The 27,599-nt window shown below is 34.2% G+C and overlaps 2 protein-coding genes across 5 annotated transcripts in view; both read right to left on the reverse strand.

Moving 5' to 3' along the window:
* Nucleotides 1–267: 267 nt before the first annotated feature.
* Nucleotides 268–11,570, reverse strand: LOC105338281 (uncharacterized). 2 transcript variants are annotated; one of them, XM_034468443.2, is made up of 15 exons: nucleotides 11,480–11,570; nucleotides 10,680–10,837; nucleotides 10,110–10,266; nucleotides 8,640–8,744; nucleotides 8,244–8,343; nucleotides 8,012–8,109; nucleotides 7,821–7,898; nucleotides 7,601–7,678; nucleotides 6,796–7,200; nucleotides 5,756–5,860; nucleotides 5,345–5,438; nucleotides 5,044–5,141; nucleotides 4,365–4,442; nucleotides 3,850–3,927; nucleotides 268–1,228 (listed from the first exon to the last, which is right to left on the reverse strand). In XM_034468443.2, the coding sequence occupies exons 2-15, from the start codon at nucleotides 10,832–10,834 to the stop codon at nucleotides 542–544; spliced, it is 2,316 nt and encodes a 771-aa protein (XP_034324334.2). In that variant the 5' UTR covers nucleotides 10,835–10,837; nucleotides 11,480–11,570; the 3' UTR covers nucleotides 268–541. The 2 variants fall into 2 exon arrangements, with proteins under 2 accessions (XP_034324334.2, XP_034324335.2); XM_034468444.2 differs by having other exon boundaries at nucleotides 11,484–11,554.
* Nucleotides 11,571–14,879: 3,309 nt separating this feature from the next.
* Nucleotides 14,880–27,599, reverse strand: part of LOC105317109 (thrombospondin type-1 domain-containing protein 4) — a 39,589-nt gene continuing 26,869 nt past the window's right edge. For all 3 annotated transcript variants that reach the window (XM_066087876.1, XM_066087875.1, XM_066087877.1), the window contains 9 exons: nucleotides 23,951–24,123; nucleotides 22,849–23,464; nucleotides 19,804–19,933; nucleotides 18,183–18,384; nucleotides 17,781–17,951; nucleotides 17,054–17,224; nucleotides 16,581–16,766; nucleotides 16,029–16,182; nucleotides 14,880–15,490 (listed from right to left, as the gene is read on the reverse strand). In XM_066087876.1, the coding sequence (XP_065943948.1) occupies nucleotides 15,354–15,490; nucleotides 16,029–16,182; nucleotides 16,581–16,766; nucleotides 17,054–17,224; nucleotides 17,781–17,951; nucleotides 18,183–18,384; nucleotides 19,804–19,933; nucleotides 22,849–23,464; nucleotides 23,951–24,123 (1,940 nt within the window). In that variant the 3' untranslated portion in view covers nucleotides 14,880–15,353. The remainder of the gene's footprint in view (nucleotides 15,491–16,028; nucleotides 16,183–16,580; nucleotides 16,767–17,053; nucleotides 17,225–17,780; nucleotides 17,952–18,182; nucleotides 18,385–19,803; nucleotides 19,934–22,848; nucleotides 23,465–23,950; nucleotides 24,124–27,599) is intronic.

Here is a 27,599-nt window from a genome sequence, read left to right on the forward strand (position 1 = left end):
TTGGGTCCCATTAAACTATTTATTAATCTGTGTGGTGTCTGGCCAAGATTAAAAGCAACAAAGTATCAATTTATGTTTCCCTTGTACCAAAAACCCAATTTTTCAGGTAAATTATAAAAACATTGTTTCTGTATTTTACCTGGCATGTATGTACATGTATTTATTGAAAAACTTAATGAGTAATTCTGTTAATATAACAACTACAAATTTAAAAAAAAATTTAATTAAAAATTAACAAAATTGCCTGGTTCAAAAATCATTAACTGAGAAGAGCCTCTTCAAAAAAAGAAAAGAAAATTACACTTGTCACAAATTTTACATGGTTGCCCCATTGGTTGGGAGTATACAAGGAAAGGTGAAATTTCATATAATTTAAATTCTTAGTTTAAAATGATTTTGACATTTTGACAGTCTGTTCTCAATTATGGTTTTGAGACCCAGTCAGCACCTTAAAATAAACAACATTTAATTCCAACTTCTAGTTAATTTCGAAACTGTGGCCCCACTCAACTTTCTGCACTATGAGATGCATTTCTCCAAATCACTTTTTAAAGGTTTTGTGAGTGAGAGAATAAGCGGCCATTGCTTTGGCATCCAGTAAGCCCCTGCCTCTTCCTTTAGGTGGTGCCGAATTTCTATGAGTCCCGTGATCCTCATACCCCCATCTTGGAGAAGGCAATGAATAATTCTTGGCATGATGCTTGGCATATCCTCTGTTAACTTCATCACCATAGTAACAGAAGTCTCCATAGTAACTGGCACTACAATAGTCTTCATATGAGAAGTTGTCTCCATAATAAGAAGTGTTTTGTGTTTGGTAATCCCCCACGCTGCCTCCCCTGCCCCTCCCTCTGCCAGGCAAACCTTTTTTTGGTGAGGGACCCAGTTGTCTGGAGATCTCGATTTCTTGTGGGGTAAGCTCGATACCTGCTTTCTTTTGATTGGAAATGTAAACACGACTAATATCATCCACCAGTTTATCAATATTTATGGATTTCTGCTTCCTGGGCCCAGATTTTCTTGGCTGCTTGTGTTCCGTTTTCTGCTTCCTGACTTTCTCCAAGTGTTTCTGGTAATCAAAGTCGGGAGGTTTTCTTTTCATGAGGTGTGATGGCACAATGATGTCTGGAAAGATTTCTGGAAGCATGTAAGACTTTGTCCACAAGACATTGTCAGTTTGGCCAGAAATATAGGGTGATGACTTTTTGTAGAAGAGGACTCCATCTATCTAAAACAATCACAAAAAGATTACAGGTACATACAATCCTGATCAAGTTAATAATGCATATTGCTTACATGTACCTCTTTTTAATGAAATGTATAGCAGTGGATGTCAGATTACCAGTATTATTTATGATCAATTATCATAGATACACTAAGTGAATACAGAAATGCGAGTGAAAGTTAAAGCACCAAGTACCCAGTAATCGGTTTTTAAAAATGATTTGTTGCTGCGCAGTACAGTTAAGGCGGTCAATAAAAATATGGGCAAATTTTTGTGACGAAAACACGTATACTTTAGTTAAACTGGCATGTCCTTTTTAAAATCAATAACAGTCACTCAAATGCAATATATTTCTAAAATATATATATAACAGTACAATATTTTATGTTCATAGTGGTCACGTGATATGGCAGTCGCATGGTACAAGCAGATGTATTTGTGGTTTTGAGGTCATTTAAAAAATTCAATATTGCAAGGGCATAATCATGTCAAAATTCACAACTGAATTATGAAATAACTTGATGTTATATCGTAGATTTTGAAAAACGGTGCGAACTTTTTAAGATAAGAATATTTGTTAGTAGAAACCGTAATTTATAATGCATATGTTGAATAATTTTGAAGGTCACAGGGTTAATTTCATTAAAAAATAATTAATTTGTAAGATTTTACAAGGATCGTAGAAGTTTTTAAGTTACATAGCATATTTCAAATTCACATGTAAAAGTTTGTCGGGATCAGGTAAGTGTATGCCCTTGCAATTAAGTGATTTATTTAGGTACTCAGATTTTAGATATACGATATTTTATACAAAACCGAGATGGCTTCTTTATACGATGCATACTTTTAACAAAATGAAAATAAGACTATATAGGTAGCATTCTACTTATCATAATTTTAAACAAAATATTCATTTATACTTTTCCGTTAATGTATGACATTTATTTTTCTTCGCTATAAAACTGCACGATAGCCTTCAATGATTTAACTTAATGCGTCATTTTGAAGCATATGACGTCATATTTTGTAGTACCGCGAGAACGACATCTCGCTTATTTTTCAGTGTGTACGATATAACGGACATCAAAATTGTAAGTAATAGCATTTGTTGTTTTTAATTAAAAGATTAGTATAAGTTAATTTTACAATAATAAATAGATTAATAAGTACTTTCGAGGTTTGTAATATACTGTGATGTCATAATGCACATTTCCCGTACTTTTTGTCTGAACGGAGTTTTTTGACAGCCTTAACTGTGCTGCGTGGTATTAAAGATTTAATAGAGAGTAATTGACAGCTGTTTGGTCATTTAGAAGTACAGAGCAAAATAAGTAGTTTACTTTGACCTAAAAAACAAATTTACGGTAGCAGAACTACTAGTATATGAAATAACAAGAAGAGGCCCAATGGGCCACATCACTCACCTAAGCAACACAGGCTTTATATGGGCGTTCAATAAAAAAATAAACGGCAATTTAAAAAGTTCACCAGGATAACATCTTGACGTTGCTGTTTATTACTTATATTTACGTTTCAAAAAGACAAATCGCTCAGAAGTGTTAAAATTACAGAGATTTTAAGTTTACAATAATCCAAGCAATAAGAGCATGATTTGATCATCGTGACGTCACGAAAACGTTCATTAAAGAAATAAACAGCAATTTAAAAAGTTCACCGGGATATGAAGTTGGTTGGTCATGTGATCAAATCCTGTGAAGCCCATAGGGCTTCTCGGTAGATTTGATCACGTACCAACCAACTTCATATCCCAGTAAACTTTTTAACATTGCTGTTTATTACTTACGGTATATTTACATTTGAAAAAAGACAAATCGTTCAGAACTGTTAAAATTACCGAAAATTTAAATTTACAATAATCCAAGAGACAAGCTATTAGCGCATGCTATGATCATTGTGACGTCATGAAAAAATTCACACAGAATTGAACGTTTTCCCTATTCTATAGACTGGTTTTCGATATATGAAATATCGAGCCTGAAGTTAAACTGATTGACCCCTTTCTCTCTGACTTATCATTATTTTTTGTAATTTACTCAAATTTGAAACAGATTTAGCCCTTACCTTTTGCAAATTACATTTTCCTTCCAATAAGGATGAATTATGCTAAACTATGTTGAATTTGACTCAGTAGTTCTTAAGAAGAAGATTTTTAAAAATGCACCCCCCCTTTTTCTACAGTTTCGAGGTTTTCTCCTCTTTGAATAAAGATCGGTCTTTCATTTCTGCAATTTATATTCACCTTCCCATAAGGATGCTTTGTGCCAAATTTGGTTGAAATTGGCCAAGCGGTTTTAGAGAAGAAGTTCAAAATGTAAAAAGTTTCCAGATGGACAGACAGACGACGGACAAAATGTGATCAGAATAGCTCACTTGAGCTTTCAGCTCAGGTGACCTAAAAACAAGTCTAAATTCAAATTATAGTTTCATACAAAGAAGAAATTATTGAATACTTCTTCATATTACAAAAAGTTCTAATCAGAAAAAACCCGCTCAAGTCTCATAAATTTGCTTGGGTAATTAGTTTTAACCTAGTTTTAAAGTTAGGTTTTTATTTCCCTATAAAAGGTGTAAACATGGGCACTACATATCCTCAGTTTACTTACTCCATATTCCACTATAGCTAGAGCTTCTGTCAAGGCCTGCGCATTGCATGGAATGCGTTTCAGCAGACAAAATGGAAACTGTAAACATTTAATGGAAACATATCACTGACATGTACTATGTACATCAGGCAAAAGCTTACCAGTGACTTATCTTGTACATTGTATTTGTAACTTAAACATATATTTATGTTTTAACAGCATGTGCATTTAAGGACTTTTGTACAGTACAACATGACAGTGTTAATTGCTACCAATCAGTGAATGGAACCAAATGAGTAAGTGTGCTTGGACAATAATCTAACAATAAATTGGTGTAAAAAGTTATTTCGTTCAATTTGCTTTGGAGAGTATGTACGTTCAAATTATGCAATAGTCAATAATATACATGTACGACTACATGTACTATGATATATCATTATATTCAATATTACCAAAACCTAAGTATATGCATATGCACTACTCTTTTTATAAGTATAACTCTATATAAACAGGAATATTAATTGATCGTTTCTGACCTGGTTATTGCGAAAAACCTTTCCAATGTTCCCGAGTTGTGGGAGATTTTCCTCTAGCCAGTACATTCTGAATTCTGCCTGAAAGCATACATTCACCAAATAATTACTGGTATATTAATATATCATAGTTTATAATATAAATTCGGAGGGTTTTTGTCTGGTACTGGTGTGTACCTATAGCTGGCATGTATCATACATATTTATGTACCGGTATGCATGCATTTTTTAAAATGCAGGTTATATAAATATAATAGCTAAATCTTTAAAAACAAGTATAAATAAGCTATAAATCTTAAAGTTATCTTGGGGGAAAATTAGTCTCAACATAGACTTGAAGGCAACACTTCTGGCCTCAGGATCATGAAGCAATTTCAGACTAAGTCGAAATTTCAACCAGCCATATTAAAAATATTACCAGTAAATGGTTTATAATAAAATGACAATGGAAATTTGTAATTGACAACATTATATCAAGACACTTTTACATGTAATAGCATTTCAATTTTGTCAGTGTTTTCAATTGAAAGACGTACATCAAGACAGTTTACAATTTTTGACTTAAGTCTAAGTTTGCTTCATGATCCTGGGGCCTTGTGTACTAGCTGTGCCAGTTGAACTACTGAACTACGGGTATATATACCAGTATTTCATTCATAATGAACAGATAGATTGATTGTACCTCACACTGTGTCAGATGCTGGTTGTTCCAGGCTATACAGTCCAGGATGTAGAACTTCTCCATCTGTTTACTGTAGAATGTGTCCAATATACACCTCTCTGTCACATGGATAACACAATTTATGATTCAAATGACCAAGTCAAAACCTATGTCACCGATATAATATCGCTTTATACAATTGTTTAATTAATCTCAACTGTACCAGGTACCTTAATACATGTATTGGTTTAATTGTGCTCTTTGAATCTTTGGAGAGAGTGAATCACAGAGAGAAAGTTACGTTACATATCCGTGTATATACCTCGGTGTGCTGTCTCATAAGGAAAACCCCCTGGCAGAAGTGACGGGAAAGGTTTGACTAGAATACCACTCTTGCTTTGACAGACTGTTTCTCCCTAAAGTAAAAAATAACTCCCATTAAAGTTGCCTATATAATTTGAGATTTTGAGGCCTACATGAATTAGTATGTTTGGTGTGCAAGTCACATAAAGGCGACATTTTCGAGTTATTGGTTGAAGGTACCCATTAATTGACCATCCCGTGCATGCAGTTGTGAATGTTTCTTTTTTCTAAAAAAAATTTTTCAACATTCAACACACAATATATATTGACTAACAAGGATATTGTTGAGATTGTATGTTACAGATTTTCATTGTATTGGCATATACTGAATAAATCTGTATCAACAATAACAAATACTTCATGTATGTACCTCACAAGACAACACTAGATGGCGCTTTCCTGAAGGACAGATGATGGCATACCACTCAGTCTCAAAATTCTCAGGGACTTCAATTAGCCACTCCGAAAACATCAGCTAAATGTTCAAATGGGAGAGAATGCACGATACAACATATACATTTATACTTTGTAAAACCTTATAATTATTACAGAAGCACAAAGATAGATACATTGTGATGTCTGTTCCCTGATACACATTATAATTACTGTAACCTAGCAGCTTTCAACCAAAATTGATAAAGAAAAACAAATTTAAACCAGTACTTGAATTTTAATAACTTGCATTTAAAGGTGAAGGAGAACAAGTAAGTAATGAACATATGAGCACTGTGACTGACCTCATTAAAACGAGGGGGGAAAATACAACAGAGTTATCTCCCTGAGGTCTTGGATAGATGCTCATATGTTAGCTAAGTTGTTGATTTGATCTTGCAATAGATTTTATTCATATGAATGTTCTTAATTAAAATACATGTATAACCAAATTAATAAATTTTAAAATAAAAAGTCAGGACTAAATCTCTGTTTTAATTTTCAAAAAAATGTCAGATAATAGATTTTGGTTTATTTTTCTACTGCAGTTTCAAATTCAACCTTTAGCTTCACAATGAAACAAACTTAACAAAACATGAATAGTAAAATATTTTTTAATCGTTTATGTTTCTCAAGACATTTTACTGACAACCATGGTAACATACTGCAAGATCCATCTACAACCTACTATCATTACAATTTTTATCTGCATGAAGTATTCTGAAATGAACTCCATTAACATACATGTACATGTATTTCTTGTTTGTTTTTTTCATTTTCTGACCTTCAACCTTTCAACCTCAGCTGTAAAAAGCAGGTTAGGTTTGACCTTGAATTCTCTGACCTCATATTTGGTCGAAAGAAAAGCACCTATGCATTGATTTCTTGAAGAATTCAAGTAGAAATCACAACTTATTCAGGAATAGCGGCCATAGTATCACATGTTTCAATATCATCCTCATCAACATCAACACTCACATCCATCTTGAAATCTTGTCCATAAGTTCTCTTTGAGTATGGCTCTCTCTCAGGTTGGTTGTTCTCACAGTACTCCATTCCCTGTTGGGGTCCCCCTGGGGATTTTCCTCCTTTCTTTTTCCTGGGTTCCTTGACTTCCTTCCAATCACCCCCACCAGCACCCCTTCCTTTTGGAGGAGTTTTTCCTTTTTTCTTTCTCTCCTCTTCTTGTTTTTTCTTCATCTCAGCTACATGCTCAAGATGGGCAGCATAGTTTGAGTAATTATCTGGGCGTTCAGCCAAAAGTTTTTCTGGGACTTCAATTTCAAGAATTTCTGGTAACATATATGGCTTTAACCAGACCACAAGGGGGGTAGAACCAAATGTGTAGTGTGTCATTTTATGATAAAACAGAAGTCCATCAATCTGTAAAATAAACATACAAAATAATATCTCTAAAAAAAGTTTTAATGCTAAACTGTATGCTTGTTATTTTACCCCGAGCAGTGTCCCTGTTGAAAAATATATAGGACGACCTAAAATTATATTATGTAGTACATTTTTTGTTTAAGGTGATATGGGACACTTCCAAATAAACGATAAAATCCAGAACCGGTATAATTTTATATGTCTTTTCTTTCCTAAAATTGTTACCAAATAATGTAGCAAAATGAGAAAGAGCATTCACTATGAATCTGTAAGTCATGAGTTCGAATCCCACTTGTGCTTTTCGGGAAAAGCATTTTGAATATAATGTACTTTTATCCACGTTAATATCAACAGATGTCCCACACCACTTTAATCATTGATATTTTACTTTACTTACATCAAATGTTGCAGAGTTGACTGCATTTGAAATAGCTTCTTTAGTACAAGGGAAATTTGGCAGAGGAATGAATTTGTACTGAAACAGAGAAGAAAAGCTTTCTTTGGAAAACAAATTTTAAGATTAATTATGTTTTTAATAGTAATGCAAATTACAAATGTATACGTTAATAAATGAATGATGTGTACAAACACACATATACATGTATATGTCAACATACCGGATTATTTGGGGACTTTTCCATAATTTGTGGGATCTCCTGGAACTTGCTTGCCAACCAGAAAAATCGGAAATCAGTCTATATAAACAGAAGCATAATGTATTATAATGCGTATATACCCTTGAAATATATATATATTATCTAAATTGTATGAAACTCATGAAAATCCATGAATTATTTTCATACTTTACCTCACTATCATACACAGGATGGTTGCTCCAGCACATGATATCCAAAACGTAATATATCCCTTCCTTTTCATCGAAGAGGCAATCCAAAATCACATTTTCTGAAACAAGATTTAATTCCTATCATAATAAGTTCATAACTCTACAAAATCAAATTGTACGTAAGTTGTAAAAAGAAATTTGTCAGATGTCAATCAAATAAAGGGGGCCAGGTTTCTTCAGTGTACCAGTATACCTGATTTGGATCGCCCTTTTTGTCCATAGTTTCCTCCAGGTAAATGCGATGAAAAGGAATTTATTCTACCTCCATTTTTAGCGTAAGCATGAGTTCTCCCCTGCGGTAGAAAATAATAGAAAATTTTGTCAAAGAACAGGCACATGTACACTTTACATTAAATAATATTATCTTACATTATATACATGTACACACATTGGAAGTCTTCTTAAAATTTTCATTATGAAAAACCTGTTTCAGAATTTTCTAATAAATACATCTACACATAGTTTGTACATGTTATTAATAAAGCATTAAGTCTATAATAATGTACACATCCTACAGTACTGTACTACCCTCATAGTTTGTACATTGAAGGACTTTTTTATATATGTATTTTGTGTGTAAATTACATACTCTTGATGCAACAACTAGGTTTCTTTTCCCCCAGGGACAAATCACAGCCAGCCATTCCTGCTCAAAGTCCACTGGTTTCTCTACTAGCCACTCTGAATACATTATCTGTAAGAAAAATAGAAGGCAGATGGATTTCATGTAATGGTAACTGTTGCTGCAGTTGTTTGGTCTTTTCATGAAGTACATAAACTAGTTGATTTTAACCAGTTTTGATAGTGTCTGCCTTAATGAATACCGTATTTTTCGGAAATTAGGTCGATACTTTTTTTCCCAGACAAGTGGACCTCGTCCTATTCATCGCTTCGCCCAATTTATGTTTTTTTTTTTTTGGTTGGAAAATTTGATATGAAATTTTGCAAAAATTTATGCAACCCTCCAATACAATCATGAGTGTTTACTATAATACTGCTTGAATTTCTGTGAAAAAATCGTAACTATGGATTTTAATCAATATACTGTAGTAATTTATCATTTAAACAAAATTAAATGTAAATAGATTTATTTCTTCTTACATTTCTTACTTAGATCACTGACTGAATCATCTTTCGATCATTATTATATGCTGTCATGCATTTTGATCGTGTGCTTACAATAAACAGGAAATCGATTACGCGCGGTAAAAGTAAAATGAGAACCGTACAAAGGGTAATTACGGGGGAAAAATATCGTCGGGTAGAAATAAAAAAAAAACCAATTTGTTTTCATAATAGAATACATGAACAAGTTTTTTCTGTATATTCAACATAAAACTTTCAATGAAATTTTAGCCAGGTGTCTCTGAAATCAGTCTGGGTAGCTCTTACTTTGTTTATACACAGTTGAACTCTCGGCACGTGCTACTCATGCCTGCAAGCTTCAATAAGATCAGAGGTTGACTCGTGTGTATAAACACAGTAAAAAGTCACACAGAGACATAGGGTGGCATGTGCTACCGTAGTCATGCCTCCAGGCTAGGTTACTATCCCCCGGTTAACACCAGTTTGTACACATGGCAGGGAAGTAATAAAAAACGATCTTAAATTAAAATCGGCCGTACTGAATTAATTGGTTTGAAATTAGGATGCATTTTCAGACATTTTCTTACAATGTTTTCAAGAAATACATTTTATTTCCCTTTTGTTTAAAACCGTGAAATAAGATTAAAGGCTACCATATGATAATGTTATTGGTTTAAACCATTTATTCATTAGAACTAGCGGTAATTTTTTGACCAATTCTTCAAAGTCGACCTATTTATACTTTTTTTAATTTTTTGGCTAAAAACGGCCTCCTTCGCCCAATAAACCATGTCGACCTAATTTTCGAAAAATACGGTAGCTTATTTTTGGCTGTGATTTTGAATTGAACTTAATTTTCCTAAGAAATATTGGTGAACATACTCTTTGCAAATGTAAATATTATTACCTCATGCAATTTACAATAACACATTTAAACCAAGCCTTGATGATTGAATTCTTTTTTGAAAGTTACCTGATTTCTGTAGTATTTTCCAGGTCGCCTTATTTGAACTTTGTCCCCTGAAATGGACACATCCATGGAGTCTTCTGAGGCCACGGACTCGGCATCAGTGTTTTCCCAGGAATCCTCAGCCAAGTTTCGCACATGTTTCAAGAAGTCAAACCTTTGTCTGCAAACACAAGTCAGGAAATTTTCAGCATCATCATACTATAGAACACAATGTTGTACATGTGTACAAAAATAACACCCAGCCAATAAACTGAGAAGAATGTCCTACCTTTTGCAATGCGTATTTAAAAAAAGGTCTATTTATTTTTTAAAAATTACAAACAACTATTATATGAAACTACAGTCTTTAATCATTCAATTAGCTAATTCATTGCTTCCAGAGACATCTCCCAAACACATTTTTACTGTTAAATGTCATATTCTAATACTTTTACCATGTTTACATGAACAGAATAATACATCTAAATCCTTATATATTCCCATAAAATAAATTGAATTTATCATGCAACATCAATAACAATTCTGAATACACTTTGAACTTCAGTGTAAATATTAAATTCGATCAATAGATACTTTTTCTGTTCGTCAAGAATTCTTTTTCTCCTTGTCTCCTGGTCCACTTTTGTTTTACACTTGTACTGAGCAAATCTTGGATGCTGGGCTGCGGTGCTGTTTTGCTCCAAAGTGACATTAAAGCTCCCGGCAAGCTTCTCTGTCAGTTCATCCATTATCTGAAATGTGGGTTACAGTGAAGTCGCCAATTCCTGGTCACGTCAGAGTGTTTCTTTGATATTTTGCAAAGCTGTTCTATTTAAATTTTTTACTTTATGTATATTGAAAGTACATTTTGTGAGTTATAAGGCATTCATTTTGTTTTTGAAAATAAATTCCCGGAAACAATATTTACAGAGGCATTTCAACAAGGCATATGGTTTCCCTACTTTCAAATCATTTTCTCCATTTTCGGGTCATGTGACTTCAAAGTGTCAGTAATGTCGGGTAATTGTCTCAGAGCACATTTTTTATAAATTTCCAGCATATAAAAAATAATGCCGATCAGAAAGTATATTTTTCAGTCAAATTTTCAATCTCAAGTTTTAGTTTTCCATTCACTCATGGATCTCTTCAAAATGTTAAGTACAGAAAATAAAAACATACCAATATTTTTCAAGATTACAACTCTAATATTGGATAGATTAAACCACAAAATTAATATATTGCAATAAACATGATAAATGTTTATAGTAGTCACGTGATAAACTGATGCTGCAGAGGCCAACAAATGATATAAACAATTGACAACGCTATGAAATGTACTGCAAGTCATAAACGTATCGTTGAAAAAGTTAATTAATACAACACACTCTTCATACCTACTACTGATGGGAGAGTTTGCCGAGGTAACGTTAACTTTTCGTTTCACACACCACCATGCATTTTCATGAAATATTTCGTATATCGAACCCGATGGATTTTTAATTTTTTTAATTATCTGATACAAACAAAACTTTTGTATATAAAAAAGAAATATATTTTATCAGAGATATTAACGCTGACTTAGTATACAATTCACTGATTTTATGTGTTAATTTGATCGACTTGCAGTGATTACAGATTCACTGAGCCAAAAAAAAAGGGTGGGGGATGAAGATAGTATAATGTATTACCCCTCCCTCCTTTTGGTCATATAAGTTTTACTAGATACCCCTTCCCCCTTTTGGTCATATAATAACCGTGATCTTTATATAGTTCAGTAGCCCTCCTATATATCCGCCTTGTCAAAAACAAAATGATACGTACGTAAAATTTCCTTCTTTTTTTTTTAAAGGAAATGAATTGCTTTTCAGACTTATGGGTCTATCAACTATTTGTAGATTATTTAATTCATATGTAACATTATAGTATTCTCTCAGTGTGATTTACCGGTTTTGACGTCTCTCCTACAACTTTTGTTTTATGTACAAAGGCAGCTATACCTAACCAGGCTATCTTCTGCTGTTTAGCTTCAATTCGTTCAGATCGTCCCTTGGTCCGTTTCATATTTTGTAATTTTCTATCTATCAATATATTCTACAGATGAAGTTTACTACTGAAACAAAAACTGCTGATTATTTTCCACAATGCTACGACATTAATTTTAAGGCCTAATTTAACATTTATACATGTATACATAACAATGTAAAAATTTTACTGAACGGATTAATATTTTTTACCCTTTTCATCCATAGCACCTGACGTTCTATATTTTTCTCACAAGTAAATATATTTCTTTATAATGTGAAACGCATATAACGTCAGCTAGGTCATTGTGAAGAAGGAAGGAAGAGAGGAAGGCCCCAAAGTCACTTGGCGGCGGACAGTGGAAGCCGAAATGAAAGAACAAAAGAGAAGCTGGGTCACACTCCGAACACCAACAGTGACAGACAAGGATGGATAGCCCTCGTTACTGCCCTATACGCCAAAGGCGTCACGGGCAGTAAGTAAGTATGTGTACATGTGTTTGTGTCTTTATCAGATACTAGTAAAAGATTTTAGACAGTAAAAGACTATGTTTCCTATATTTCTACAGACCTTAAATATTCGTGTTTTAACGTTTGATTATTTTAAAATCATGACAGCAAATAGTAAAAATTTTGAACTCTTCATATTTGCTCTTTTTAAAATTAAAATCTCCAGAACCAAGGAGTTTAAGGACCCCCCCCCCCCCCCCCCAAGTATACTACATTGTATCAGTATATTCTCACATTTTAGTGTCAAAAAGCTTAAAAAATGGCAAACAGGGTGGGATTATTAAACAACGAAGTTCTTCTTTGGTGGTTTATGAAGGATTGAAGTTGCGTGCATTGCAGGGGAAAAAAATACAAAACCCGAGTAAGCAGCCAAGTAATGTATTTTTTGCCTGGGCATACGTTGGGGCCACTTAAAAAGCATTTTACTGTTTATACTTACGCCCCTCTTCGCAACGATCTTTAATAAATAATTCATAGGAAATTAATGAGTAAAGGTATTTAAAATATCGTACTAAGTGACAATCAGAATATTAAAGTGTATATAGAGGAGCCAACATGGTCGTCGCTTGTCTGTGCATCCCTTGTTTTCTCTTCATCTATCTCCTTAAATTCGGTCTTCTTCCATTCTTCAAAATACTAATACCTAGAGTTCATCAGTCACATTAGGTCACATGAACAAGTACACACCTCAAGTGACAGTGATTTGCTTTTTTTTTTAATGTTGCTATAAAAATATCAACCTACACGTATTTGTAATATCTTGAGAAGAAAAAAAATAAGCCTCCTAAGTATGTAGTAAGATAAAATCCAACATCAAAATTATGTCTAGGTATTTGAATTACATTTAGTTATATGGTCTTTTGCTCATATATGAGGGATGTTCGAAAATTGAGACAACTCGAATATTTTCCTTTATAAGAGACGAATTAGGGTGAAAATTTGAATAAACATTGAGGAAACCCCAACAAATAATTAAACAAAGTAAAATTTAAAAAAATATTAAATATTTTGTTTACAACGATAGATGATCATGAACAAATCGATGGTCGGGGTACCTGGCGCAGGCATGATCTCGGAGCATAAAAAACTAAAACATCTTTTGAAGTGTCCGTAGAGTCACCTACAGTTCATTATAAAAGGAATCAAATCATATACATTGTGTGTTCATTTTGCTATTTATTGTGACTAACTTTTGATCAAGTTTCACTAGTGTTTGAGTTGAAATACGGATATATTTACCAAGCAATAGAAATCTGACTGACGGAATATTGTAATTTGACGTCAAGGCGGCGCAGCGAATATGCATCAAATTGGTGGAAATCTCAGAAAAAAACCTCTTCAGGCCATCTAGTTGCTAAAACAAAAACTATCCGATGGCAAAGGATAAAAAGCTTCAGTTTATCGTCTTTTTTCGAATTCACTTATTGTTTAACTAGAATTAAGACAAAGGGACTAAAAATCAAGTACTTTTTACACACTAATGATGCCAATAGTTCCAAAACATGTACACAGAATAACTGTAGGAGACATTTCAAAGTAATTTGACTTTTGGTTAACTTGACGTTTGGAAATAATTCGATTTTTTAACAAAATCAAGAATGGAGAGAATATGCAAATGTTGACATCTTGATATTTAAACAAAAGATGAGAAATGAAGAATTAATCATATTAATTTCTGTTCGTTTGTAAGGTGTTTAATACATAGTACCAATGCGTTAAAATTACGTTGCAATTTGCAGTTTTTGAATCACAATGTTTGAGAAGGTGTTGGCAATGCGGCGATCGCTCTACAGCGGCTAAAGAGAGAGAGAGAGAGAGAGAGTCTCGAACAATTCATGTTCTTCCCAACTATTTGCTGCTTAAATCTAAAGTTTAATTGTTATCTAACGTTTGTATATACATTGCACCTGCAATATCTTCTCTTTTATACAGCAACATCAAAGGAATGTGGTGCATATCTCAATCACTTCTAATGACTCAGAACTTACTAGACACACTCAAATAAATTGATACTAAAAGCAGAACAATTTAATACATATTTTTCACATTAAATTTATTTATCAATAAAAATGCTTTGGTCTGGGGGGATAGCAAATTACAACAATGTAAAGTTTTCATCATAAATATACATGTACTTGATTGTGGATTTACAACTCAAAGCTGCTGCAACAATAGTAAGTATATAATTGTATATAACAACTCTAGTCAGTAATACTTAAAGAAGAAAAAAAAACAAGGTACAAATATAAATAACTTCCACACATCAGTATTATATAATTATATTGTCTTCACACACATACACTGGTCAAACACACCATAGTACAAAATAGTAAAAGCTTGACAACAAAGCCATTACAAATTGTCAGACCTTCCATACGTATACAAATATACCAAGTACTTTGATTTTTAAAAAAAAAATATAAAACCTAACAAACCTAACACAGAGATATAGCACTATATTTCCCGCCATTGTTCCTGGGGGGTACAGCACAGCCGGTCTGTGTCACTATACCATCAGGGCACTACATCGTTTTGACCCACACTCCATATACAGGCATGAGATTATCAGTCCTCTTCAAATATGTTACAGTTCTCTCCCTTTAAATATATCAGTGCATTTTCCAGGCTCTGGTTTTTCTGGACACTGGCATACAAAGAGACTAATCCGACAGATTACCCTAGACATGTACTTTAGAAGCATAAAATGATGAGTAGTTAGTCAGTGGGCTAATACAGATTATGGCTTTTCTTTGGTTTTTCTATGTTGATATGTCTGGCATGAGGAGCAGCAGTTTTCTTGATAGAATGGGTATGAACATAGCCGGGCTGGCCCTGCCAATCTACAGAACTTGTACACATCTTTACAGCTGGGATCTGAAAGTCAAGCAGAGTGACTGTAACAATAGTCAAAGGGGGAAATATAAGTAAACTAAATACCATGTACCTTTTTTTATTACATTTTTATACAGTGTACTCTTCTCATTAATATTTGTTGCGTCAATTATTATGGATAAAGTACATTTCATTGTTTCTAGGGTACCTTAATTCTTGGTCAGTGTAGGTCAAACCAATCCTGGTTATATAATTTTCATCACATTTTTTACTTTAATGAATATTTAACTTTGTTGATACTGTGGAATCATTAAATTTCGTGGGGGCCAATTTTCGTGGATTGCTTAAATTTTACAAGTTTGTGGGGACGTAATTTCGTGTATTCTGTTAAACCTACAAAGGAAATATGACTTTATTACCATAATTTATTAATTCATGGAGGATGTTAATTCGTGGATGAGAGATACCCACGAATTCCACGAAAATTGAGCCACCACGAAATCTAATGATTCCACAGTAGTCTCAACAATTGGTTACTAACAAACAGGAATCCCTTTGTTATACTTGTCTGTTGTCATACCTTGTTGTACACTCTCATCCGTGCAGGGCTGAGTGTTACAGATGTTTTGTTGACTAGGTTTTTTGTTTGCGGTGCAGGTAGAGCTGGGGGCTAGTTCTGGGTCCATACAGCGTACCTCTCGCGTCTTGGTGCCTGTCCCACAACTTGCAGAACACTGAAAATAACAACAGCAAACTCTCAGCTCAATGTACAATGTAACTTGTTGTATACATATTCTAATGTGAGGGTACAATATATTTGGTGGAAATTGGTTTTTCAACATCTATGCGTAAATTCGATTTAGAGCATTTCTGAATGTAGATATTGGTATTTAACATGTACATATAACTTCATGGAATTCTGCATTGAACTTGATTTAGCAGAACCTGCATTCTTCCAAAGATCCTAAATATGATACACAGTCAAATTTGACATGTTTACCATTCTCCAAAGACGTTTTATCACTTTGAATTCTTTTCAATCTTTTGATACTGCTAACATATGTGAAAAAAGATGTAGAATACAACAGACCTGCAGTGAAATCAATTCTTCGAGTGTTTACAAAGTTTGTACCTGAGTCCATGGCGTCATGAACCACTGAGGTTGACATGGTGGCAGCTGTTCGCAGGGTCTCTCCATCTCTGGCTTATCCCTCCCTCTACAGTTCTCCTTACCCACAATGGTAAACAACTTCTTGTCTAGCTTCTTCACACATATAACACTCCTCTCCTGAACCCCAGACCCACAGGTTGATGAACACTGAAAAAAGTACACAACTTACACCTTTTTTCTCCAATATAGAAAGACAGATTAATAGTATGACAATACATACCAACATTTGACAAAAAATAGCTAGAGTTTATTGAAATTTGAAAAGGTGAGAACATATACAGGCATATTACTAGCTGTTCAATCCTTTTCAAAGTACTCTTATGCATTTGTATATAAATATAATTGAATAAAATATTTCTTAAAATTAAAATCTGATTTCGTCTCCTTCACACACACTCAGAATAAGGAGTTACCTCTCTTTGATTACTCCTTACCTCTGACCAGGGCCCAGCAAACCAGTAGCCTCCACAGGGTCGCTTGTTCCGACAGGCTTTCTTCTGCTTCGGTTTCTTGGACTGGCACTTGGCCTCCGATATCTGAGATCCGTCGGGAGATGAGCAGTACACTTGTCTACTGCGATGTCCTCTTCCACAGGAAGGAAAGCACTGCAAGAAAAATCCCACACAAATTTACTGATCAAATGGAACATTTCTATGTAACTATTGCATTGCTACATGTAGTACTTGTAAATATGAATATCATATGGTAGCAGTTTTACTGTGGTTTCATCAATATTCACTGGATACCAATTTTCGTGCATTTCGTTGTAAAGTTGATCCCTGAAATTAAATATTCATTGAAGTGCAATTTTTATCAACATTTTATATTGATAGGGCATTGGCCACAAATTTATGTATCCTTGAAACTGTAATTTTCACTTTATCCACGAAAATTGATACCCTTGAATATTAATGAAACCACAGTATGTGCATTGTGCATCAGTATTATCAAAAACCTTGTAGTAAAATGTGGTTTGAGATTCAGTATTGCTACATCCATAGCATGGATCTTTTAGTAAAATTTGCATTGCTACAGATGGCCAGAGCACATCTTGTTGAAAAATGTACATTGTGAGTCAGTATTGTTACTTTTAAAGCATATCTTTCAATACGCAAATTGTGCACTGTACATCTGTAATGCTACATCCTTTGAAGAACTGACCTTCCTTGACCATGGGCTGTGGAACCAGCCCTGAGCACAAGATCCCATGTCACAGATCTGGATATCCAGCGGCTTGAGGCCCTCACACTGGTCATCTGTTACATTCCTGTCATCCACACTGTGGCAGACCACCAACCGACTTCTCTCTCCTTTACCACACACACTGGAGCACTGCGAATATCATTTCAAATATCATTTCTTCTCAAATGCAAAGTCTACAATGCTGATGTTCATGTTGATGCAATTTAAGTATCTGGTGTTATATAGATGAACAAAATATGGTAATGAGTCATGACCCTAGAAACAAAATACCCATACTCCAATTACTTGGAGTCAACTCTCTATGATAGAATATTTAACTATGTAAAATCCCTTTATACATTAATTTGTACACAGACAGACCTTTTGCCAATCTCCAACCTTCCACTCTGCACATGGTTTATTCATGCAAGTGCGCGAGGACTCAGGTCGAGGGCTAGGGCATTTGCTGGGCTGAACGTCGATCCTGGAAGTCGACGAGACTCTCTGAGCACAGACCACTGGGCGTGTCTGCATGCCACGTCCACAAGACACGCTGCAATCCGACCAATTTCCGATGTCCCACCTAATAAAGAAATTAATAAAAGATGCATTAAGCTGCATGAACTTGAGAAACACAGAGTCATATCTCGACCTGAATAGTCATCCTTACTAAATTTAAGAATTAATAAACTGTGCTATCTCTACATCATCCAGTATATGTTATGCAATCTCCTTTGAAACTGAAATAAATTGATCATATCTACATGTTTAACATTCTAATTTTTGTTTTCTGGTATAAAATTTCCATTACGGCATCCAACAACACTGAAGTGGAGATATTTTTTCTCAAAACATCTTCTTAAAATTTTGAATAAATCTGAAGAAAGGACAAGTCATACGACATATTTGCACTTGAGAATTGAGCTAGAACTGACAAAATGAGTTGTAAAAGATCATGTTATAGCTATGAATTTTTTCGTTTGATGTGCCTTGTGTCAAATATCTCCATCCACAGTTAAAAAATCTCAAATGACAATTACTGCTCTGTTCTCATTCTAAGTGCACAGCAGAATTCAAAATTCTGTCACTTTAAATACAAACCTTGTAATTTCGATAGGAAAACAAATATTGATTGTACATCACATTATTTTCCTCCCCACCCTCTACAGATGATCAAAAGAACCACATTTATTTAAGTCAATCAGTCTGTAAATTACCCTACATTCTGAGTTTTATTAGGCAAAGAGACCTACAAGTAGGAGCAAACAGTCCTACTTATCAAAGGTGAAGAGTTAATCTTCATTTTCTCAAGAATTGCACAATTTATGCTTTCAAAATGCTACTGGGAAGACCCCATGATGAAAGAGACAGATAGGCACAGAATTCTGAAATTTTCTTACAATAAGGGCCCAAGCCAGGTTTCATTCTCTTATAAGAATTTTCTTCTTCCCAGATACATTTGCAGATTTTAAAATATCTGTAGGTCTTGGAGAAGCAATGCAGAAAATTTCCTCTCATTTCAAGCCTGAAGAGAATGGATTTCCATAAGTTCAACCTGGTTAGACTACGTCAACAGTTTTAAACAGATTTAACGGTTAAAACAAGATTCTCTGCTACCTTTGTAGTGTATTAATTTCAGAAGATTGATGACCTCCGCGTCAGCTTAGATAACATTTGACAGCCAGCTCATTACTACCCCTCAGTTTCTCCCTTTCCCTCGTCAGTCCCCCCTGTTTGTTCTCATAAAAGCACCTCAATGGGACACCAGTGAAATCTTATAACATGTTTACTGCAACTTTATTCGAAAATATTTTTACTCAGAATTTCTTTTCAGAGAAAAGAAAAGCACGTGCGAACTATTTTTTTTCTTTCCTTGAATGAGATAGCTCATAAATGTCTCTACTGGTCACATTAGCCGAATTTTTTGATTAACTGAATGAATTAACGCTTCCATTCAAGAATGTAGTGAGCTTGACTTTGGATTTTTGTCCGACTCCCTTACCCAGGCGGACATATTCTGATGTTACACTGGATCGTCTGTACTGCGGGTCGCGTCGTGGGAACACAGTTGTCGTCCGTCACAATCAGATTCCTGTCTCTCTCCAAACACACAATCTTAGTCTGTTGTACGCCTGAAAAAATATCATAATGTATCTTTTCGTATTTTGAGCACATTTCATCAGACATGGACACCAGGCAAATTCAAAATATTTAAGAGATCATCAATCTTAGATTACTAGGCAACAAATAAGTTGAATGTGGTGTGCAGGTTCAAGAGTTCTTAATAGGGTAAAAATATATCTTTTCTAAGAACAGAAAATGAAATACATAAATTAAACTGAAACAAATATATAATGTATATCCGTTTTCTTCCCCGCTTATCACAAAATGTGTAACATTTTTAATTTGCGCCAGTCATATTTTTCGATTTAAAAAGTTTCTTATAGAAAATTATTCAGGGTATAATTTCTGTGTATATTTAATTATTTGCGATGTAATAGTACATGTACTTGTGAAAAAACCAAAATTAAGGTCATCGCAAAAATCACCAGATAAATGGTATACAAGTAATCTATCTATTCATCAGCTGAACAATGAAACACTGATTGAAGTCTAGTATTTAGAGAGCGTTATAGTTCCTGTGTCCAAACCACCATTGCACCATCAAGATCAACTTGATGAAATGCACCAAATTCTGACCATGTTGTCTAGTGCTTTTTTTTTTATATTATTTCTTATTTTATCAATGACATTTGTATTATTCAATAAAACAGAGTACATTTATAGAGTTGTACCAAATTGAAGAGATATCTGATATGGTTTAAAGGTTAAAACCAAATAGTAAAGTTTCTGCAGACAGAAAGACAAACAGCCAGACAGGCAGAAGAAGGCGCAAACATTAAAAAATATTATATAATCTGATAATTAAAAAGTACTGTGGCATGACACAACAGAAATATGCATTAAAAAACTATCATTTCTGCTAAATTTAATGTTGAAAAAAATATTTTTAGGACAAATTTCAGTTTTTTTTATTTTCATGACCCTAGGAAAAATTTAAGGTGTAACAGACAGACAGACAAACATACAACCCACAGAGATCTCTGTAGGTGTCCCACTTCACCTAGTGTCACACACTAAATGGACTCTTATCTCTCAAGCATCTGTAAAAACTATATTTGATATTTTATCAGATGTGCACAACGTGTTACACCCAAAGTTAAAACCATTATGCAGAGATTTATTTACAGAATAAAGGATTAAATTCCCCTTACATACAGGGCCACAACCCAGTTTTCTACAAATTTAATTAAACAATGGGGGCTATAGCTTCAACCCAAAAATTCTGCCACCTGTTTTCTAACTTTTCAGTTGCATTTTTATTTAAATTCAAATTTAAATCCCTCAACTTATTAGCTAATGGTAAACTGGCGTGTACTCCGTTTTTTTTCAAGCCTTTATAAAACAGTAGGGATAATCCCATAATGTCCCCGGCTTTGGTCTGGATTTTACATGCATCTGATGGACTTTGTGATAACAGGATGATAAATGGGGCTTCACATTGATACAAGAAATACTGTGAAAGATTACATTAAAATTCTCATTAATGTCAAATCATATTCTACCGATAAACTGATTCCTAACAATGCGGATATTGATAATGACCTAGATTTCTTACAATCTGATATTGCCACTACTGCTTTGAAGATTATGCAAATTGATAAATCACGGTTGAATTTTAATGTTCCTAACCTGTGCATTTTATCTTGAATTTTTGCAGATCCCTATAACCCATCAACTTGTTTCAAGTTATGAATATTATTTCTGACAGTTCCATATGATTTAATTCCCATCTGAGAGTTTTGCTCAACTTCAAATAAATAACCACAATTCTTGGTAGCAGCTTTATGCATTATTACTTTCATAAGCATGCATGCGAATAAATTTAAACTATAAAACCTATGTTGCTACCTGTCTGATAAAAATCTTTTATCTGATGATGTAATAAAAACACCTGCCTGTGTGATTTTGGTTTGGTTTTTTTACATATTCAATGATACAATGTAATAGAGTTTTTTTCTTATAAGGAATTATATCAATTTTTCGATGTCTACGATGATAAAAAGTTAAAATAATGATGTTAATAAATGTATGAATGTAAGATTGTCTTGTTTAATATTGTCTCTAAATGTAGGAAACTTCCTTCAATTCTATCTTATACCAAAGTCCACCTTTTCTTGTGTAGATTGATTATATCTACTAATATGAGTGAAGTTAATTAAGATTTGTACACAGAATGATATTACAGTAAAACCCACTTATAACAAAGGGCCAGGGACAGGAAATTCATTGTAAGCATGGTCAATATAAGCATGTTTTACTGTACTTGGTTGATTAAAAGTTTATTCAAAACGGTGTAAAGTACTGTCAAATCATTAGATTTTATGAAAGCTAAAGCAACTTTCATGAATTTTAAGGTATCCCTTGTCCATAAATCGACATCTCCAATAAATTATTACAAAAGGTTCATTATATGTACAAACAGACCTATAAAAAATTGAATATACAAAGATTGCTTGTAGTGAAATTAAAGGATAGTACCAGAGAAGTTGTATCCTATGCTGAATCTGAGACCTAAACTTACTAACTGAGAAAGCTAGTACTTTTAAAAGTTTTCGAACAACGTGCACACTTTCTCACATTTCGAGTAGTTACTGCTAACAGACATTAGCTAACTCAAAATCCTTTTGACTTTCATGTTATTACTTGGAACTGTTACATGTATAAATCAGCAATTTGACTTGTTAATTCAGAACCAATTTTATTTGCAATGAAAACACTTTAGTATTGTTTTCTATGCACCCATTGCTTTGTCCTTAAAACTTTGAAAAACTTATTTGTCCGATGTGAAATGAACATCGGTTTACATGTTTTTCAGGAATACAACTAAATTGAAATGATACAACAGGATTTTGATACAGTTTTGTCAGAGTAAGTAGAGTAGCAAATTATTGGATGCTGATACCAGCCAATTGCGCTTTCTTACCTCTTCCACAAGTAAGAGAACATTCCGTAAATCCCACAATTCTCCAATCATATCGGGACGCATCTGGGATGTTTCTAGCAGCAAGAACAGGAGGCCGATTATTGATCACATTGTTATTCTGTACAGGGTAGCCCTGATTGATCGCATTGTTACGAGCAGTATCGGATGAAAGCGTCGCATATCTTCTACCGTAATCTCCGGACACTGCCTGGTTGGGCTTGAATGGTCCGTAGTACGCGGAGTACTGTCTTTGTTGGGATTCGGTAAGATTCCTTGATTGACCACGCCCACTTAAAGTCAAACTCTGGAGTTCAGGTTTGACCCCTGAATATGGAATGTACTGGGGAGGGGACTGCACTGAAGTCCTCCTGTTTGGAATGATCCTAGGTCTGTAGTCCTTAGGGAAGGGGTAACTTCCCTCTCCAGTAGGAATATTTTCGTACCCAGTCTCGTAGGCGGATTGCATGCTGCCGTCTGCCAAAGGCTGGTCCACCGCAGGGTTAAATTGGTTCCCCACCTTCAGTCTTGGAATGATTGCCTCCATCGCTGCTTTGGTCATGTGTTTAGGAATTGTAAACTGATACAAGATGCCAGGGCTTGTTCGGTAATACAGCAACTGCAATATCAGACGATACAGTGGTGTGAATTCTATATATGGTATACATCTTTAGTAACCAACAAATTTCTTGTTAATCTCTGCTTCCCCTTTCATGTGGATCAAATCTATATCTTGCTATCAATGACTTTAAAAAATAATAATTTGAGCAGTACACCCTTCACATTAGTTTACCGTAGATGAATTATTTGATGTGTATCATCATTCTCTTTAATTGATTTTGTCTATCATAAATGAGCATGATACATACACATAGTAAAACACATTTATAGAGAAGAGCTAGAAAAAAAATGATTTTGATTCGTAATAAATGTAATTGATCATTTTCTTCGATTAGTTTATTTTACGATCAAGGGGAAAAAAACTAAGATTTGCTTTTTGAATGAATTGTTTTGCAGTTCAATTTGAAAGTTAATGGTAAATATTAAATAACTCGTTCATTGTGATGGTGGTTGATTTTCTTTGTACATATCCATTAGTACACACCTGTACATCTACCGTCTGATTGACCGGACCCTTGGCCCTGACACACTCCCCTGGACACCCCGCTCCCTCCCGCTTCCTGTAGGTAAAGGTAGTCCCCGCTGCCTCGTAATCACCCGCTCTGCTGAGGCGATTATTGCCATTCATTACGTAACTTCCATTCTGAAGACGGAAGGCTGGAAAATAAATGGTGAAAAAATGCATTCAATGTTGACAGCAAGAGACAGTGTCTTTTATTACTGTAGGTCCTTCATCCCTTAGTGTGAACCACTTAAATTCGAGCTACCTGCTCATGTCTGGTTAAAATAATCAGTCTGTACATACTTATCATACTGTATGGTATCCATGCATCTAATGACACGCAATGCCACTTTACAATCTACCATTATGTTACAACATGTACAGGTTAATTTTAGTAACATTGGAACTTATCCAATGAAACCCATCTTTAATTATAAGATGTTTGGTTTTAGAATAACAATCAAACCTAGACATCATTGAGACAGTGACCATCTCAAATGGTCCCACTAAAAAAGAACATATTGATGAGAAGAATCTAGAGAACTTTGCTTTACCTTTATAAATCCCTGAAATATCAAAGTTTTATGGTTCTGCACATCCTACATGTATATCAAACAAGCACAGCATGTGTGTAGTATAAGGCAGATAGAACCAAGAAAATAATTCATAGAGTCTAGAAAAGATTTCACAAAGATGGCTGTTATGACCTTGACCTTTCACACAGAAACTTGAATTCAAGGTCAATATATACCGTTAACCTAAAGGCACTCTTAGGTAAAGTCTGAGCAAGATTGGGTCCAGCAAAGAGAAATTATTGTGTAAAATTGGATTCCAAGGAGATCTGATCTGAACTTTACCTTTGGCTTAAAAAACTTGATTAATAGACAGTGCACATTCGTTTTCAAAAAGCTCTCTATATGTGAAATATGCCAAATAAGGTCAAGGGTAAAGAATAAAAGGTCCAGACAAGGTCAGACTTCTGATATGACCTTGCCCTTTGACATAGAAACTTAATTTAAGGTCACGGTAAACCCTCTAACCAAAGGCACTCTGTGGGTGAAGTATGTGACAAATGATGTCCAAGTGACAGACAGACCAACAGACTGATCACTATAGGGTGCCCACAGAGTGAGACCCTAATTAATGAAATTAAAACAGAACAGCAAGTAAGGCATGCCTGTCTTCCCAGGTTTGACTGTGCAATCAAACTATCTGCTACATAGTTACAGAATACATCTTCAGATAAGTCATGAAACTACTAATAGGAGTCCATTTTTCACTTACAATATTGTAAACTACTCCTGTCATGAATAAATTAACAGATTAAATACAGCAGGTGGGACTACATAAAAGTCTAATATGTGTGTGTGCACAAACTGATGACAGATTGAATTGATGTTTCAACTACCAGAAACCTTGCATAAACCTTCAAATGATCAAACATGGAATAGATAAACAAATTCTAAATGAAGTGAGCAATAGGACATAAAATATATTGGATGGGACATATAGCTTGGATACACATTGGTAAGTCTCCCAATCTGTGGTACCAGTGCAACAACTTCCCTCAAATAGCACTAAAACTTAATGATGGCCTCTAATTTAGCAAAGCTGCATTCAACCAATAAAGTTCCCCTAGAAATATATACGGCCAATAAACTATCTTGAAACAATTATCCTCAAGCAATGCAGGTACAAACTTCGAAACATATTGAATTTTAGAGTGTGTCGGGTCGTATTGGAATTCCTTCATTCAATATTGGTGGGAAATGAAATATCACATTATTCACAATACAAAACTATCTAAAACGGAATATTAAATGGGATGATTGCACATCTAAGGAGCAACATTGTGCCAATCCTCCTTTGATCTTTTGTTGCATTCTTCCTAGGGTTACCAATTCTAGAAATAAATATTTACCTGCCTATAAAAGCAAATTGGGCTAGCTGGGGATACACAGAGGAATTCCTACCAAAAAACAAACATATTCAAAATTGGACCTTTATCAGAAATGATTAATTAGACCTGAAAAAACACAATAAGGTGTATTCTATTTAACAGAAAACCTGGACAAGTGCTCATCTTATGCTAATCCTTGAGTGACCTTTACTATGTAAAAGTTGCAAGCTTTTTTAATCTTGTAACAAGATTGTCACATTTATAATCATTAACCAGTGTTTCACCTGTGCTTGGTTGGCCGGGCTTTAGAACCTACCTAGGTACCCTGCCTATTTCATTGAGTCCGACCATTTCACAGCCAACACAGAATGTAGCCATCAGGAATTTTGACACAATCTTAATGTGATTTGAGTCCGCCAAATGTCCAACTTGTGTAATAAATGTGTTTACAAAGGGCCTTGTTTTATCTTGCTTGAGAAACAGAAAATTAAGTCCTGCTGCCATTACTAACATTGTATGGATAGGGAGCAATTGAAGACATATTGTCATTTTTAGAGTATTCAATTTTTTTTTCTGTCAGGTGGAATTATTTTTGCAGTAAAATCAAAATGCCCTAAAAAAAACACCAGACAAAATTATATTCATAAAATAAACTGAAAATTACATTGCAAAATATTTTGGAGAAATTTGCACCCCTTGAAAAAATAATAAAAATTAGCTAAAGATGATTTTAACATTTCATTTTTAATTAATATGTCTCAAAAATTCTTTATTTTATTTCTTTTAGGGTAGATTATAGCCAAGCCTGTTTTATTTCTTACTACATTTCAGAAATTGCTGAGGAAGGAAAAAACTTTAAAAATTGGCCTTGTTAGGTTGTTGACATCCTGCGACTATTGAATTAACACCATTCTCCCCTGAAGTGCTGTATTATTCTCACTCAACAACTTCCCCGCCCACTCACATCCTTAAGATATTCATTCATTAATTTCACTACTTCCTTTATGGCTTATAAAATGTAAATTGTTATTTAATGTGTTATACAATTTTTCTTGAAAACTATTTTTATGAGATTCTTATCTTTATATACTTCTGTATTAGATATGCAAGTTGTAAAACTATTTCCACAAATGTTAGCTTTTCTTAACCAATGATATTATAATAATAATTTTCTTCTTTAGCTGCATTTTAAGAATCTAATTCATACATAAAATCAACAGTGTTCAAAAGTGCCTTCATTGCACAGAATAACATAGAAGTCAACCCCTCAGTGCAGGTACACATAATAGCTAATCTATAACTCTGTCAGGGAAAATCAGTGGAAAACAGTATAATCTCGTTAAATTTGTATCTAAAGCTTGTTCTAATGAGCCTCAAAGTGTGCTACGTGTAATTGAAACAAAAATTTCCTCTCCATTTTTTTTTTACTTTTGGGTCTGAGTGGATGGCTATAAGATACTTTAATTGCTTTTATCTACTATCTTGACCTGTCACAAGTTCACACCTTGTTGATTTGCTGTCTCAGGGAAATCTCTACAAAGAGATACCCTGCTTTTTATGTCTAAAAGCTTTTGGTTTACAAAACATAAATAAAAAGGTTTTCAGAAAGATTACCAAGTTTGCACAACTCTAAAACGGCCTTTTGATGCGAGGATACTTGTATGAGAGGAGCTTAAGCCCTACACACTATTGCTTTTAAAATGCCTATCCTGAAGTCTAAATTTGAAATTT

The sequence above is a fragment of the Magallana gigas genome, chromosome 6 (genome assembly GCF_963853765.1).
Source record: "Magallana gigas chromosome 6, xbMagGiga1.1, whole genome shotgun sequence".
In the NCBI taxonomy this organism is placed as follows: domain Eukaryota; kingdom Metazoa; phylum Mollusca; class Bivalvia; order Ostreida; family Ostreidae; genus Magallana; species Magallana gigas.

Coding starts and splice junctions, on each gene's coding strand:
- LOC105338281 (XM_034468443.2), bottom strand. CDS start 10,834: ATGGATGAACTGACAGAGAAGCTTGCCGGGAGCTTTAATGTCACTTTG. Junction 7,201..7,600: donor TCAACTCTGCAACATTTGAT/GTAAGTAAAGTA, acceptor TTTATTTTACAG/ATTGATGGACTTCTGTTTTA. Junction 5,142..5,344: donor TTATGAGACAGCACACCGAG/GTATATACACGG, acceptor TCCATGTGACAG/AGAGGTGTATATTGGACACA.